The sequence below is a fragment of the Tauraco erythrolophus genome, chromosome 12 (genome assembly GCF_009769465.1).
Source record: "Tauraco erythrolophus isolate bTauEry1 chromosome 12, bTauEry1.pri, whole genome shotgun sequence".
Taxonomy (NCBI): domain Eukaryota; kingdom Metazoa; phylum Chordata; class Aves; order Musophagiformes; family Musophagidae; genus Tauraco; species Tauraco erythrolophus.
In genome coordinates this window covers 3,588,393-3,602,885 of record NC_141476.1, presented here as the reverse complement: position 1 = coordinate 3,602,885, position 14,493 = coordinate 3,588,393, and the positions used below count along the sequence as shown (strand labels likewise).

Here is a 14,493-nt window from a genome sequence, read left to right as displayed (position 1 = left end):
CACTCACTCTGTGAAGAGATAGCAACATGCCTTTTTCTTGTTGGGAGATGTCCCGTTTCTCGAGCATGTGCTAAGTTCACCCTGTGATTTACAGGGTTTGTCTGGGCTGGGCTGCAAAAGATAGGAGGTGTGTAATGGTAATCACAGGGTCCCAGCTGGTCTTCTGCCTTTTCTAAAACAGCCCTAAAAACATCAAGGACATTATATTGTGTATTCAGAGATCACATTTGCATTTTATCAGGTACCTCGTCTGTACCTGACATCATCATGGCCATGGTGATGTTACAAATGTACACATGAGGAGTTATTCAAATACATATCTAAAGATAAGCTTCATGTATTTTACGCCAATGTAAAAAGGAAAAAGATTTTTAATGAAAACATGATTAACAAAAATGTAATAATAGCATAGTAAAAGCTCCTTCTGAGACTTCTGCCACTGGAAGGTGTATGGGCTAAATTAGTACCTGGTTTGCATGAGATTTTACTCTTTAATCCTTTCTTTTTTTTCTCTGCAACACAATTTAAATTTGCTTAAAAAAAGCAATTGCTATTTTTATGTCAAGACGATTTGATCATTTTTAATTGAGCTCTGAATGGAGATTTGTAGTTTTCCTTTGTTTCAAGTTGTCAGTGGATCGATGAAAAGTTTTCCAGTATATTTAAATGTACATGATAGAGCTGGTTAGACGACAGGAACCCATATTCCTCTCCATACAGTTGGAAGGCAGTTTGCCTCAGCGAAGTGCCAAAACATACATTTCTTTTAACGTTAATTTATTCTCTTAAAGCATTGCAAAATGTTGAAAAAGGTGCGTGTCCCACTAAATGCGTGTTATACTGTAATTTCCAGTTGTCTCTGCTTTTGAATCAGTTTAGCCCAATTTGAAGCCATCTGAGACTTCCAGATACATGAACTATGACCAGATACATAAACTATTAAATACTTCAGCATTCATCAAAATCACACCCCACGAGCATCGAAACTACAAGTGATCCTATGTCAAGACCAGGAGAAATTCAGTCGAGTCACCTCGGTTTCTCCTGGGTTCAACCATGTAACCTCCTGTAGATGGTGAGAAGAGCTCCTGTCCATCCTCACCAGTCAAAAGTGCCAACTCTCCTACAGACACAGCTTTTTTGCAGACCTCCAGTTCCTTTTGCTGTGTGGCTCTTGCTTTCACAGATGGGCTCTCTCTTTTATTGTCCTTGCCTTAAGCTTTGTCTCCTTATTTCATGTCACAGTCAGTTATCCCAAAGTGAAGTGTCCAACAGGAGAGACGTGCCCAGTAGCTAACACAGGTTACAGTAGCACAGTGGTCATTTTACCATTCAACTCTCTCCTCTTACATCAAGCTGTTCCTTTTCTTTTAATAGTAGACTATTTGACCCATATTTTCCACTGTTTTTGTACCGTAGCACGCTCTGTTCCGTGACCTTTTCTTTGTAATACTGGTGTTATTTTTCAGCTTTAACTGGACTAAGGATGGAAAACCTTTCGATTTATTGTCTGACCCAAGGATAGTTGCATCTAACAACTCTGGAACATTTGTGATTCAAAATCGAGGAATCATCACCAATTTTCAAGGGAAATACCGTTGCTTTGCATCCAATGTGCTGGGAACTGCCATGTCAGAAGAGATCGAACTAATTGTTCCAAGTAAGGGCTTTTGTTTTGTGGTGGTGTTTTTTTTTTTTTTTAAGATGGAAAACTATGTTTCCTTGAGTTAAATGGAGAAGAACTAGGTACTAATAGGGTATATGCAAAACATCCATTGTTTGTTGTTCAGTGCATACTGGAAGGAAAAAATCAGCGTGCTCGCTGGGATGATTTAATTTCATTCCTGGTTTTGATGGAATTTAAACGACCAAATCGGAATGCAGGAGTTCAGACAATGCCACTGGACTATCAGCCTCATACAGGTTTCCAAGTACTGATGCTGGCACTCCTTATGAACTTGAATTAATGCAAACACAACTGGGGAGATGATGTATATGCTTTCCCGGATATATTACTTTGGAAAATGCCTATTGTTTACTTTTGCTTTCTGAGTTTTCGTCTGTTCCACTTTTCCTCTAGAGGGTGACTTAGTGGGTAAATTAATATAAACTTTTTAATAGCCATCTCAGGAGAGCTGAGTGTTCAATGACAGAAAATTATTGTTTGCTTTGACTTTACTATTTAAATGCCTTTATAAAGCACTTGCTTTGCCTTTGCCATAAACCCCATAGGAATTCTTTTCTGATTTGTATTTGGTTAGAGCCACTATTTGCTCTTCTGATGTTTCCACATCTAATATGTTTCTCTTTCTGTAAAGAAGAAAGCATAAATATTAATGAGAGTTGTAGTCTGGTAAATCCTCTACCTGATATGAGTGGGGACAATATGTTTGTGAGCTGATGCCAGCATATTATGGAAATAGAGAAATTAAAATATTTGGAGAGATAAAACAAATAGCAGAAAAATGACAGAGTAGCCATCTTTCAGTTATTGAAAGTACAGTACAGTTATTCAAAGATATTAACTGTTCATGAAAGAAATAATGGCATAGATGATGAAATAGTGTTAGAAATGTATTAGAAATTAAAAATGTAGTGGGCAATAAAGGAGTAGAAAGTCATTGTCAAAGAAAACGAATTTGGTTTGAGTTAAGTCACTTTGAGGAAGTGTTGTAAAAGACACTTCGTGAGTTGGGGGAAACTCCTGAGTTCAAGTTGGAGTGATCTTTCTAATAGTGGAGAAATTTATTTGATAAAGAATTAGGAATTGTGGGATGCTTTCACTTTCCAAACATTTACTGGAAAGCAAATGCTGTTAAGAGTCATAAGACTCTAATATTTCAGTTTGGCAACCGTGACTGAGTGCCCACAAATTGGGAGGACAGTATGGTCTCCGTGTCAGAGCAAGGAACACGAAATCAGAAGCTGGGGGAAGGATGGGAGAAACAGCAGCTTATTACTGCAAAATAGCAACCGATGGAAATGTTTGAAGGCTCAAGGGGAAGTGATCCAACCAACTGTGAGTTCATTAGTCTGATGTCAGCAGGATTCAGGGTTTGGTATAAATACTTATAGGGAAAGTATTAAAGACCTGGAACTGAATGGAAAATGAGCTCAAAAATATAGTGGTGAAAATTATTGACCCCAGAAATGTGTGCTTTCATCATTAGCACAGAGGAAAGACAGAGAAGGAAATGGGTGATTTTGAGGACCAGGGTGACAGAAGTGGGATGAAATTTACTGATACGAAGTTCAAGGTCCTGCTCAGGACAACGTTTATACAACCAGCTTTGTACCAATACATTTAAGCCTTTAGTAGTTTGGAAGTACCATAGGAAGATGAGGAAACAATCGGTCATAAATTCAGGATCAAAATATATGAAATGAGAAGAGGAAAATTTGAGGCAGAATGTTTGACTATGAAGGAAGGAAGGACCAGGGTGAGAACATGAAGCAGACTGTAGGATGTAGTCAAGTGGCACAGAAGAGAAGCAACAGTGCAGCGGAGGGTTTTTTCAGACTAGACCCTGCATTTCCAAGTTCCTACCATATTTTGTTATTAGGGGATCTGAAAGAACTGGGCACATGTGGAATTGATGTGTCCACACCTGCACAGTCTTCTCAGCCTTTGCAGTGACAAGAGATGGCCACCCAGCTACAAAAGCTACTTTTTCAATGCAGGTGAAACGAGCTATGAGAAACATGCATAATAATTTCTGTCGTGTTTTTGTCATAGGAAATAATTCTGAGAAGTATTTTAGGCGTAGCTGGGGTGGGAGAGTCATCGCACTGTCGTCACGTTGGAAATAAGACATGTTGCAGGTGCTGGGACAGTTCCTGGAACAGGGCTGCTAAGGATGCCATGTAAATGCAGTGTTATGAGTGCATGAAAGACGGGATTTATCTTCCTTCCAGCCAGTTTTATGTTTTTTTTTTTCCTTTATTGCATAGTATTCCCTAATGCAGTAGCTTGGTGTTTGGTAAGGAATTACCAGGATTACGTATGTTGCCATATGGTTTAGTCTCTACCAACTTGCAATTGCTTCAAGGGACTAGCATTCCTTAGTAGAGGAGAACTGTGGAAAATTTTAGGACAAAGTTGAAGTTTATTGAACTAACGATGTAAGTTGGCTTTACAGGTAGGACAGCAAAGCTGTGTACCTGATGTCAACTGGAGTTTCAGGCAGGAACAAGGGAGTGATGCAGTTACTTAGAGCTTCAGACTGGACAAAATTATTCTCTTTGTAGTCTGGCCAGGACAGTGGGGTTAACATGACTTCTCTCAAGCAAAGTGTCTCAGACTCACTGATTTTCAGAGGAGTTCAAAGACCTCAGTGTCATGTGTCATGAAGGTATGTCGCTTCCAGTAGCAGAATATTCTGATACTCTGTTGCTACGGAACTAAAAAAGATGCTTAAAAATGGAAAACAAGAACAAATATATGTCTGTATCTGGGGTTATTGAATCTGTAGTCAGGGCAGATAATTTTTACTTTTAATGAAAAATTGTCTGTCCTAGCTTGAGTAGATATTAAATATACTGAGGGTAGGTAGCAACAAATTAATTGAGTTACAAACATGGTTGTTATCAAATGTGAGAGGAATTTTAGTGCTAATACATGCAAAGTCCTAAATCCAGAAAATAAATAAATGGTACAGACAATACACTAGAGGGATTTACCCGACTCCCACACCTTCTAAGGCACATTTACATTCATACTCTTGTGTCATAAATTCTTTCATTTAATGGTGCAATGTAGATGCTGCAAATTACATCAGGATTCAGAGAGTAGTAGAAGACACCTTTGATTTTCTAAAGAGCTGGATAGTCTACAACTGTGCTCAAGTGAAAGAGAGCTGCTGGTGCACAGATCCGCTGTAAATTAGGCAATCACTGACACAGAAGAGTTTGGGATAAATTGCCTCTATTCACCCACAAGTTTTGAAGCAGAGGCTGGTACATGTGAGATCACTACATGCATTCATGATAATGATGCAGAGGTGGCAGTGCTTTGCCAGCTGTATTCAAGTAAAATGTAAGCTGCTTGGCAAGTCACTATGCCAATGAAGGGAAGAAAAACCCAGCAAGTCAGACTAGGCCAGGTTTTTTTCTTCATAAATTACATTTACACTGCAGAAGGAGAATACTGGGTCTGTAAGGAAAGTAAGGTTGCTGCTGAAAAGGAGAACAAAAGACTGTTTACTCGCGGTAGTCGTTCCAGGAAAGCAACAGAAATGTCAGCAGAAATGATCGTTAAATGTCACCTACATAATGAAAATACCACACCTCCCCTATACATGATGACATTAAGGAGAGTGGGGAAGAATGGGGTCTGAGGATCTCTATATGTTCACATTGTTTACAAGGTCCAGATTGGTACAAGATACACGCAGCATGAAAATGAATTTAAATGGTGAGAACACACAGACCTCAGCTACCCTCCTCCTGTATTTAAGGAATCTGTTGCTTGAATTACTGAGTAGGCTCGATGCCAGAGAAAGAAGTATGGTTTAAACTTCTTTAATTAACTGTAGTGTAAAAGACTCTTCATGGTAGACTGCCTTAAGATTTATGCTCAGTATTTCTTAAGCTGTTCCTCTAAAAGACTGAAGATCTGAGGATGGAAACATAGCCTAAAAATAAAATTGTCTAGTAGCAGGCTATGCTGTGTCAATGATGTTAGTTCTAGTGTTCCCAAAGAAAGCAAAACCTGTATTAATATTAAAAAACCACGGACATGAATATTGTGAGATCATTAAAAGATATGGAGCTGTTACTAAATTAGGAGGTCTCAGCAATGCTTTGTGAAGGTGTTCAGTATAGCCTTTTTGGAAGAGAAAACAAAACAGAGTAACTCACTGACTTTGCAGGCGTTGGGAACAGAATTTAAACTTCTTGCCTCCTCAGGCAGTCCCCTATACTTTTGACAACTTTTCTGACCATCTAAATCATTTGGATCACTCTGACTGTTGCAGGTGACCATCATTTTGGAAAGAGCAATAGAGAGGGATTTACACAGAAAAAAAGACTGTCACTGGTTCCATCATAAAAGCTTCTTTGAGAGTGAATGGACTGACAGCCAGACTTTCCTAACTTTTTCAATTTCATGCAGCAATTAAAAAATCCATAAATAAGCAGGATTGTATCTCATAAACAGTTCAAAGGCTGCAATGAAAATTACAGATTTAACTACTGCATATACTACATGGATCAGAATATCAATTGATGTACTGAGATGAGTGCTGGAAGCTGCCCAAGCTGTATCCGGTACAACTCGTGCGGTCCGTGACTCTAAGTCACGCTTAGGATTCTTTGATGTGTTGGGCTGTTCACTGCACAAGATATAGATCTGTGTAACAAATCAGTCAGCTACTAATTACAGCGTCTGAGGAGCTGGGAATTTCCAGGATACAGAAGTTTCCACTTTCCCTCACTCTTACATCCTTTAAGGGTTTATTTGCACGGAAGAACTTCAGAATATCCATGATGTGTCAGGCTAAGCATCCATCTAGTCCAGGACACATCTCCAACAGCATCCACAGAGAAGGTTATAAAAAGAGACATAGCGTGTGATGATGTTTTCCTACAAAAGTTTCCCAAAATGTTGGCTAATTGCTTTTTTAACATAAGGAGTTCACTCCCATTTTACACTAGATACTGGTAGAAACCAGACACAGGGTTGTCAGGACTTCTACAGTTGCCTGGAGAAACACTTTTCCTTCAGTTCAATTTCTCAATACTTTACCCAGAAACATGCAAAATACCAGACTGAATGGAGTCCATTCTTATATGAACTGGTATAAATTCCATACTTGATGCAGTTATAGTTGTGTGAAGTCACTGTTGTCAGCAGTAGGACAAAAACTAAGCTGTAGGACAAAGCGTGCTAACCTGAGTAAATCTGAAGCAATCCTGCTGGGAACTGGAGTACCCCAACTCTGGTTGCTCTATTTCTGAACCTATACTGCTAAACTTCAATTTAGATTTCATATTGCCTTGTATTTCATTGAAATACTGCGTTTTCAGAACAGATAAGAAGTGGGAGGGAGTGACCCAGCCTCCTTTTTGAAATTTCTCGTAGCCAACCTAATTTGCCAGTGGTATTGCAGCCTAATCTCAAGTACAGTTCAGTCATTAAACTTTGAGTCACCCCAGGGATTAATCAGAGCCTGGTTTCTTGCACAAATGACTCTGGACACTGATAATCTTCCATTTCCATGGTTTACACGCTGTCAAAGCACCGCAACTCTGGTTTTTGAGTGCTGTACAGCTCTCACAGCACAGCTTTGTCAGGAGTTAACACTTGGGCAGCAAAGACTTTCCCAAGACTGTTTTGAGAGCTTAATATGTCACGGTGGGTTTTTAGAAGAGGTCTCCATAACGGAAGTCAGGTGTGCAGTGTTTCATCTTCCCTATGGCTGTTCCATATGTGCCACTTCATTGCTCGTGTCGTGAGAGCCGTCCCGCTGGCGCTTCAGCACGCCCTTCTCAGAGCCATTAAATAATGTTGTTCTCCCCCGTGTTATGGAGCTGTGAGAGGCAGCACTCGGAGCTACGCTGGATTCTCTGTCCCCTCTCATTATGTCTGTGCGTGGGGAATTGCATGAAAGATTGACGTGACAGCTTTAATGGTATCGCGGCAAAGAGATCAAATGGTTGAAAATTTTACGGTGTCCATGTGCTGCGTTGATAACTCCATACAGTATTGAACACTTTCATGACACAATTCATCTTGTATGATACTTTCGAGCTTAATTCAGCTGTGATAGTTCTTGTGATCAGCCACAAATCAGTAGTGATTGATTCTGGAATATCCACTAATTAAAACAGAGGAACATTGTAAAAAAAAAAATAAAATAAATGCCTACATGTGCACTGAAGACAAATGTGCAAGAGCCAAAGTCTAATGTGATATCAGCTTCTTAGTTTTAATAAATCTCCTCATGCAGAATTCAGAAGCAGTTATTTTCTCTTTGAGACCTATGGGACCCCCGCAAGAAAACATGCTTGTCAGAAGGTTTGGTTCAGGAATTTATCATGAAAATTAAGTTTTCCTCCCTTTTGAACCCTTCAAGGGTTCAAAACACTCAAGGCTATGTGTTGAGGTGAAAATCAAAGTTTTTCAATGTTTTTCACAATGAACAAAGTGAAACAAGACACCAGGAAGAACCCAGAAGCCCTGACCACCTGTGCTTCAGTACTTCTTAGGGATGGAGGACACTGGGGTTCAAGTTGCCTCTTCGCCCATTGGGGGCCAAAGGCAGACATGTGGGCCATGTGTTGGAGACGAACGCCTCTGCTGTAGCTAATGACACCTAGACTATGATTTTTTCACTGTCTTCTGGTGAAAATTGCTATCTTTTTGTATAATTCTGTAATTATTGGCTACAGAAATTGACTGAGAAGACCAGTAGTTTTGGCACCCAGCTGGGATATTGGAGACCCAGATTTAGTTGTGCCAAATGAGACAGAAAATGGGTTTGAACAGGAGTTTCAATGTCCTAGATGAAGTAATCTCACTATTAATCTATTTGCTGGTTTCTTTGTTTGTCTCAGTCAGAAATCCCCTGTCCTTCACCTGATCCAGCTTTCTTAAAGTTTTCTTGAGAGTAATTTCCTTTTGGGAATAAATAAGCTTTAGATCAACAAATTGTCTTTTTCCTCCTGGAAAACGTTCCACCTCTCCAGCAATCAGTAGATGTGTTTTCCAGGGCTTGAAGTGTAGAAGGTATTGAAAATACTGGATTTTAACAGATAGTTCCCTTCATTATCGGAAATTTCACCTACAGAGTGGGTAATGCTCATTAGCTCCATTTTGCCTCTCCTAAGAATTCATAACGTGTTAGTAATCCTCCTGGAGATAAAAATCTATGCACAATCTGCATTCAGGCAATCAGCATTATAGTGATTGCTTCTTTTTATGTTTACTAATCCTACAACGTATAAAGTCTCCCCAGAGTCCTGGCACTGCGTTTCTCACCCTCCTTCCTCGGTTCGACTCCTGTGATGTGACACTGCAGAAATCCCGTGGAGCTGCTGGACCACTGACGTTTCGGATTGTTTATTTGCTATCAGAGTTCCCTGCCATGACTTGAACTCCGGGATGGCAATTTTTGCTGTGCCAGGTTTTTCTGCGCAGCCAGGATGCTCTCATTCCTTTGCTGTTTAATTGCTGTTAATTTTGCTGTTTAATGCAGTTGCCTGAACTGGAACTTTTGCTAGTTTGAACTTGCCTGGAATGAAAGCAAAAGACGACGCCTGCCCTGAAACTGTCTTAGCTAAATTCATTTCAGGAGTGGTTGCATGCTGCAGACTGACATCTTTGCAATAATTTCTGAGCTGCAGCCTCCTGGTGCTGGGTTTGCCATGGGCTCCAGCCCAGCTCTGCTCCCCTCTGCTTGGATACGCTCTGGTTGCCTTTTGGGCTGCTCAGACTGGCCACGTTGCCCAGGTTTGCCAAGTGTGGTTCAGGCTCTGAACAGTCTGCTGGCGTCAGTGGTGATGCTCTGGGTGACTAAACAAGTCCTTGATCCGTTAATTATTTAACCTATATTGGAGCCCAAATATCGCAGCCCTCGTGCACCCCTGGGTGTTCTTTTGTGCACCCCGAAGGACAAGCTTGCTGAGAAAGCCTGCAGGTCTGCTTGGCAGAGGTTTTACACCCGAGGGGCTGAGGAGGCAAAATAGTCTTTAAACCAGACTTCTGCTTCACCTCGTTCTTGAGATGGGCAGGAACTGGAACATCTCCTGGCCCGAGGTGGAATAGCTGGCTGGTGGCTGTCCTCTCCTGCATTCACTTGCCATGGCTTTTTGGGAACCACTTCTTAGCCAGGACTCCCGAGGACATCCTGAGCTCCTGGACTGGTTTCTGATCTCCCAGGAGCAGCCTGGGACCTGTCCATGCACAGTCTTCTGCTCCTCAGGCTTCAGTTCTGTGTGGCTTTGAGCTGTCCCTTCCACACAGTACAAATAAGTGAACTACAGAAGGTGTTTGAAAATAAATGTGTTAAAATAAAGCCTAAGCAAATCTCACGGACATCACAGGCAACACCACCATTCAGTTGCCTTTCAGTATTGCAGTCTGTGCTCTTTGTGAATGAAGAATGCGAGCAGAGATCCCTTACTCTTCCTAAAAAAGCATCGTTACTCTGTATCACTTTGTAAATAATAGTAGTAACTAAAGACAGAGAATGCAAGGCATGGTGTTAAAGTAAATATTTTATTAATAACTATAGTAATGGGGAAACAAGGGGCAAAATTTCATAAAGGTAACAATAAAAGAGGAATTTATTTGTTTTTGTACAGGCGTACCAAAATTCCCCAAAGAAAAAATTGAGCCCCTTGATGTGGAGCATGGTGATTCTGTGATTCTGCACTGTAACCCCCCAAAAGGCATCCCGCCTTTGCACATCTATTGGATGAATATTGGTAAGTAAACAATTTTTACACAATTCATGCGAAGAAACTCAAAACATTTGTCTTCCAGAGCAGTTTCATTACAGATTCATAATTGATGGGAATGGTAATTGTGCTAGTGCTGAGGAAAAAATCTGCATGCTGAAAAACAAAATTGAAAAATGGAGAATGGAGATATGTTTTTACATAACACAAAGTTAAATTGCAGAGTGCATTGGCACAATGTATTATTCAATCTGAGATATCAGAAAGCTTGCATATCAGTAAATGAGTCTACCAGTAATGAGGACTACTGCATTTACAGCAGAGAGGATAGAATGTGACAATATATTATTTCTATCATTGCTATTTTCCTCTTTTTATAAACTAATGGTTGATTTATGATACTAAGAAAAAAAAATCTGTCAGGTATATATAATTAGTTCCTTGTGGGTTTCTGTCACGTTATCCTTTAGCATTTGTGTTCTGCAGGAATTTCTGGCTCTTGGGAAGCAAAGTAACTTGGATTGCCTCCATGACATGAAGGGTTTGTTTCTCATGCTGACCAAGTAGTTGCAGAGACAGGGTGCCAGATTAAACCTCTGATCTTATAAGGCAGCCTCTCTACTCCTGACATACATATTTAGCACAGACCTGTATTTGGCTGGATCAGCAAGGAGACAGTGCAGCAACCTTAGTTCCTACTAACACTCCCCTGCTCTAATCTGTAGTTACAGAAGAGCTGAGTGCTTGGGAGGCTGGACGTGGGGGACATCTTTAAGTGGCGACCTACATAGCATCATTAAAGGCCTTTGTATTGGGGAGAAGGACTGGAAATTTCCTTTGACCCGAGCAGAAACTTTAATCTGAGTGTTTTTAAATTATACTTTTTCATTATCAATTGCTTTTTGTATATTTCTATATATGAATATGTTGTTATCTGTATAAACATGTCTTACCAATTATCAATCCTATGTTGAATAGTGGTAAATAACCCATTGGTTATGCTGAGTCTTCTGCTTCTTTCGCATCAAAGTCACATTCTCTATCTGGAAGCGAACACATGACAGCAGAGCATTAGTAGTCACATTGGTGAACCCGCTCAGTATCATTACCATATCATAATTATTTTTTCTTGCTAGATTTGCAGCACATTCCGCAAGATGAAAGGGTGTCCATGAGCCTTAAGGGAGATCTCTACTTTGCAAACGTGGAAGAAAATGACAGTCGAAGTGATTATTGTTGCTTTGCAGCATTTCCAAGACTGAGGACGATTGTACAGAAAATGCCAATGACGCTGAAGGTTTCCCGTTGTAAGTCTGTGGATGAGTAGTTTCTTATTTTCTGCTGTTTTTTTCTTTTTTAACATCTCCAGCATCAGCCAACGCAGATGTGTGCCCTGTGTCTCTGATGTGATTCTCTCTGAAGAAAATGCATGTTACTGTGCCTATTCCTGCATTATTAACCTTACTCTAAGGGCTAAATTCAACCAATAAAAGCTTTTTACAGCTGTCAGGCCCCAAAAGTGCCCCATTCTTCCTCCTGTTCTCCCCCCCAGTGAAAGCCAATGATGCATTAGGGAAATCTGTTTCTTTTGTAGTCCAGTGGGTCACCGATGGATGAGACTTCACTGGGTCTTGAGGACTTTATGTGGCCACCTTCTCCCTGGGTGCAGCAATGCACTTGGGAAGGACTCTGCTTTCCAGGTCTTTGCAGGCTGCCTTGAGCACCAATAGTGCCACACGAGGCATTTGCCATTTCCTTAATGAAACGTTGAGTAGGAAGCATCAAATTTTATTCATTTATTTATTTAAACATCTCTGTATCCCTGTAGACTCCAAGGATCTTATACAAAAGATGGTTTCAGGTACTGCTCCTGCCCCTGGGTGTCACTGGAGCGGGTGGGGTTTGCTGTCCCATCATCCCACACATGCAATTTGTTTGTGTGGGTACCTACCCACTGCAGCACCAAACTGCTCCTTCCAGCTGTGTAAAGCCCCTGAACACATGGGATGTGCAGGGTATTGGTGTTAGAAACAGAGGAAAAGAATACCAAGAGGAAAAAAAGCAGCCTTTTGGGGCACACCCTCAGCAGCATTAAATCAGCAAAGCCTGACAGAAGCTGGTGGAAGTAAGGCAGCTTATACCAGCTGGAAACCCATCCCACTTTGCTCCAATCTCTTTGGGCTGTAATAGTTTCTGGTATCACTCGTACCGCTCGCCGAGGCTGCCTGTGCCCTTAATATCAGTCTTCTGTTGCACTAATACTTCTGACCTTTCGAGCTTATGCAGCCCAGAAAGCCAAGGAGATTTTTCTTCCTGAATGAAAGCCTAATATTTAATATATGGTTTTGAGCATTTTCTTGTCGGGATAAAAAGATAAAGGATTAGTAGTGGGTTTGTATATCTTAATACTTGCTTAAACCGTATCTTGGGATAATAATTGTGAGAAAAACATCAAAATGAAACGTTGCTCTCCGTAGCTTTTCTAATGGGTCTGGTCCCACGTATGTGCAGGCAGAGGTTACAGAAAAATGAGGCAGATTTGGTTGTGGGGCTGCTGGTAGCCCTGGCAGTGGCCCAGCAAACCCCTCCGGCGCGTGCACCTTGCCACTGAAGCCACGAGACTGGGTGCAGGCAAAAAAAGTGAGATATATGCTAAAAGGGTTTTCTAAACTCAGCCTAAGACTTCTCAATCCTCTCCCTGCCGAGTCCCTGTTTGAGGGACTGTATAAAAATAAAAAAAAAAGAAAAATGTAGACAGTAAGAAAAAAGAGACTAGCTAAATTTTATAAAATTTCTTTTTAGTGGATACTTGGAGCTTAGTGATTTTTTTTTATTATATTGGGTAGCCAGGATGAAATGATGATTATATCACCCATGAAGTATTTTGCAGAATAACACATATCTTTGAAGAATTTGCTTTCTATTTTCAGAACTTTGTTGTTCATCTGTTGCTTTATATTTTTCTTTACTTCTTTCTTTTATGGCAGAAATTGGGGGGGGGGGTCATGTTTTTGCTTTGGTTGATTTATTGTTTCTTTTGATTCCATATCAACTATGCATGTTTGTGTTTGGTTGTCACTTTTATTTATTTCAGTTAAGCATGCTAATGACTCAGGCTCACCTAGCGCTGCGGTTACTAAGGGTGAGTTGAATGCATCTGTTATTTAGCCTTTAAACTGAGAATCTACCAGCTGAGATGAAATGTGAGCTGCTGCTCAGGAAAAAGGACAAAAAAAAAAAAATCACAAAAGCCTTTTTATTGCAATGAGGTGGATTTAAGTGGTCCACGGAGTACAATTTGCTCATCTTGTACTTTTTGACAGAAATCTGAAGGGTTTTTAACAAAGAGGTAGTTTTCTTACTCGAGAAAAGAACATTCACGTTTCCTAATGTGATGTGAGTACGGAGGCTGCATCCCGCGTTTCTTGCGTTCTCAGTTCAGAGCTGGATGCTCCAAACCTCCTTCTGGCAGTTAAGAAGACACTGGCGTTAGGTACCCACGCTTTGAAACCATGAATTCATGTCGAAAGGGTCACCCTGGGGCTGCATTACTCCAGGGTGAGCTTGAGGTGGGGATTTATGGAGCTTTAGGTGCTCTGTGATAATTGTCCCCACCTACAGCTGTGCCTCGCGGTGGGTGGGAGGGGGCTCTCTTTGGCCGTGTGTTGCCCTGTCTGATGCTCACCACAGGTAAGCACCACAGTGAAGCACTTCTTATCCTGAGGATTTACGTCTTCCCTCGCTTTGTGTTCCCCTCTTTGTGGAGCAATATCCTGAAAATATTCTGCTGAGCTTTATGCAGGCAATGTGGATAAGGCAGAAGGCAGCCAGCGGCTATTCCTGCAATTCTTTACCCAGTTAATTTTGTTTAAAATATGTAAAAATGAGAGTCTTGGGTTTTGCGTGTAGCTTTTGACTCTCATTCATTTGGTTGAATCATATTTGAGAGTCTGTTACTTGAAATGCCCAGTTTGAAACTCCTGAATGACTTTCTTTGCTGGACAAGCACTGCAGTTTTTTGGAAAGGGGGTTCTCCTCCAGTGTTTTGGGATGGATGACTCCAAGCACTGGTCTGTGCTCAAGCCTTGGCCC

The 14,493-nt window shown here is 40.8% G+C and overlaps 1 protein-coding gene across 4 annotated transcripts in view; it reads left to right on the top strand.

The window, feature by feature from the left end:
- CHL1 (cell adhesion molecule L1 like) overlaps positions 1 to 14,493 on the top strand; it is a 55,235-nt gene that overhangs the window by 2,338 nt on the left and 38,404 nt on the right. For 3 of the 4 annotated variants that reach the window (XM_086619136.1, XM_086619133.1, XM_086619134.1), the window contains exons 3-6: positions 1,470 to 1,660; positions 10,306 to 10,428; positions 11,538 to 11,708; positions 13,496 to 13,543. In XM_086619136.1, the coding sequence (XP_086475262.1) occupies positions 1,470 to 1,660; positions 10,306 to 10,428; positions 11,538 to 11,708; positions 13,496 to 13,543 (533 nt within the window). The remainder of the gene's footprint in view (positions 1 to 1,469; positions 1,661 to 10,305; positions 10,429 to 11,537; positions 11,709 to 13,495; positions 13,544 to 14,493) is intronic. The other variant, XM_086619135.1, reaches the window with a different exon arrangement.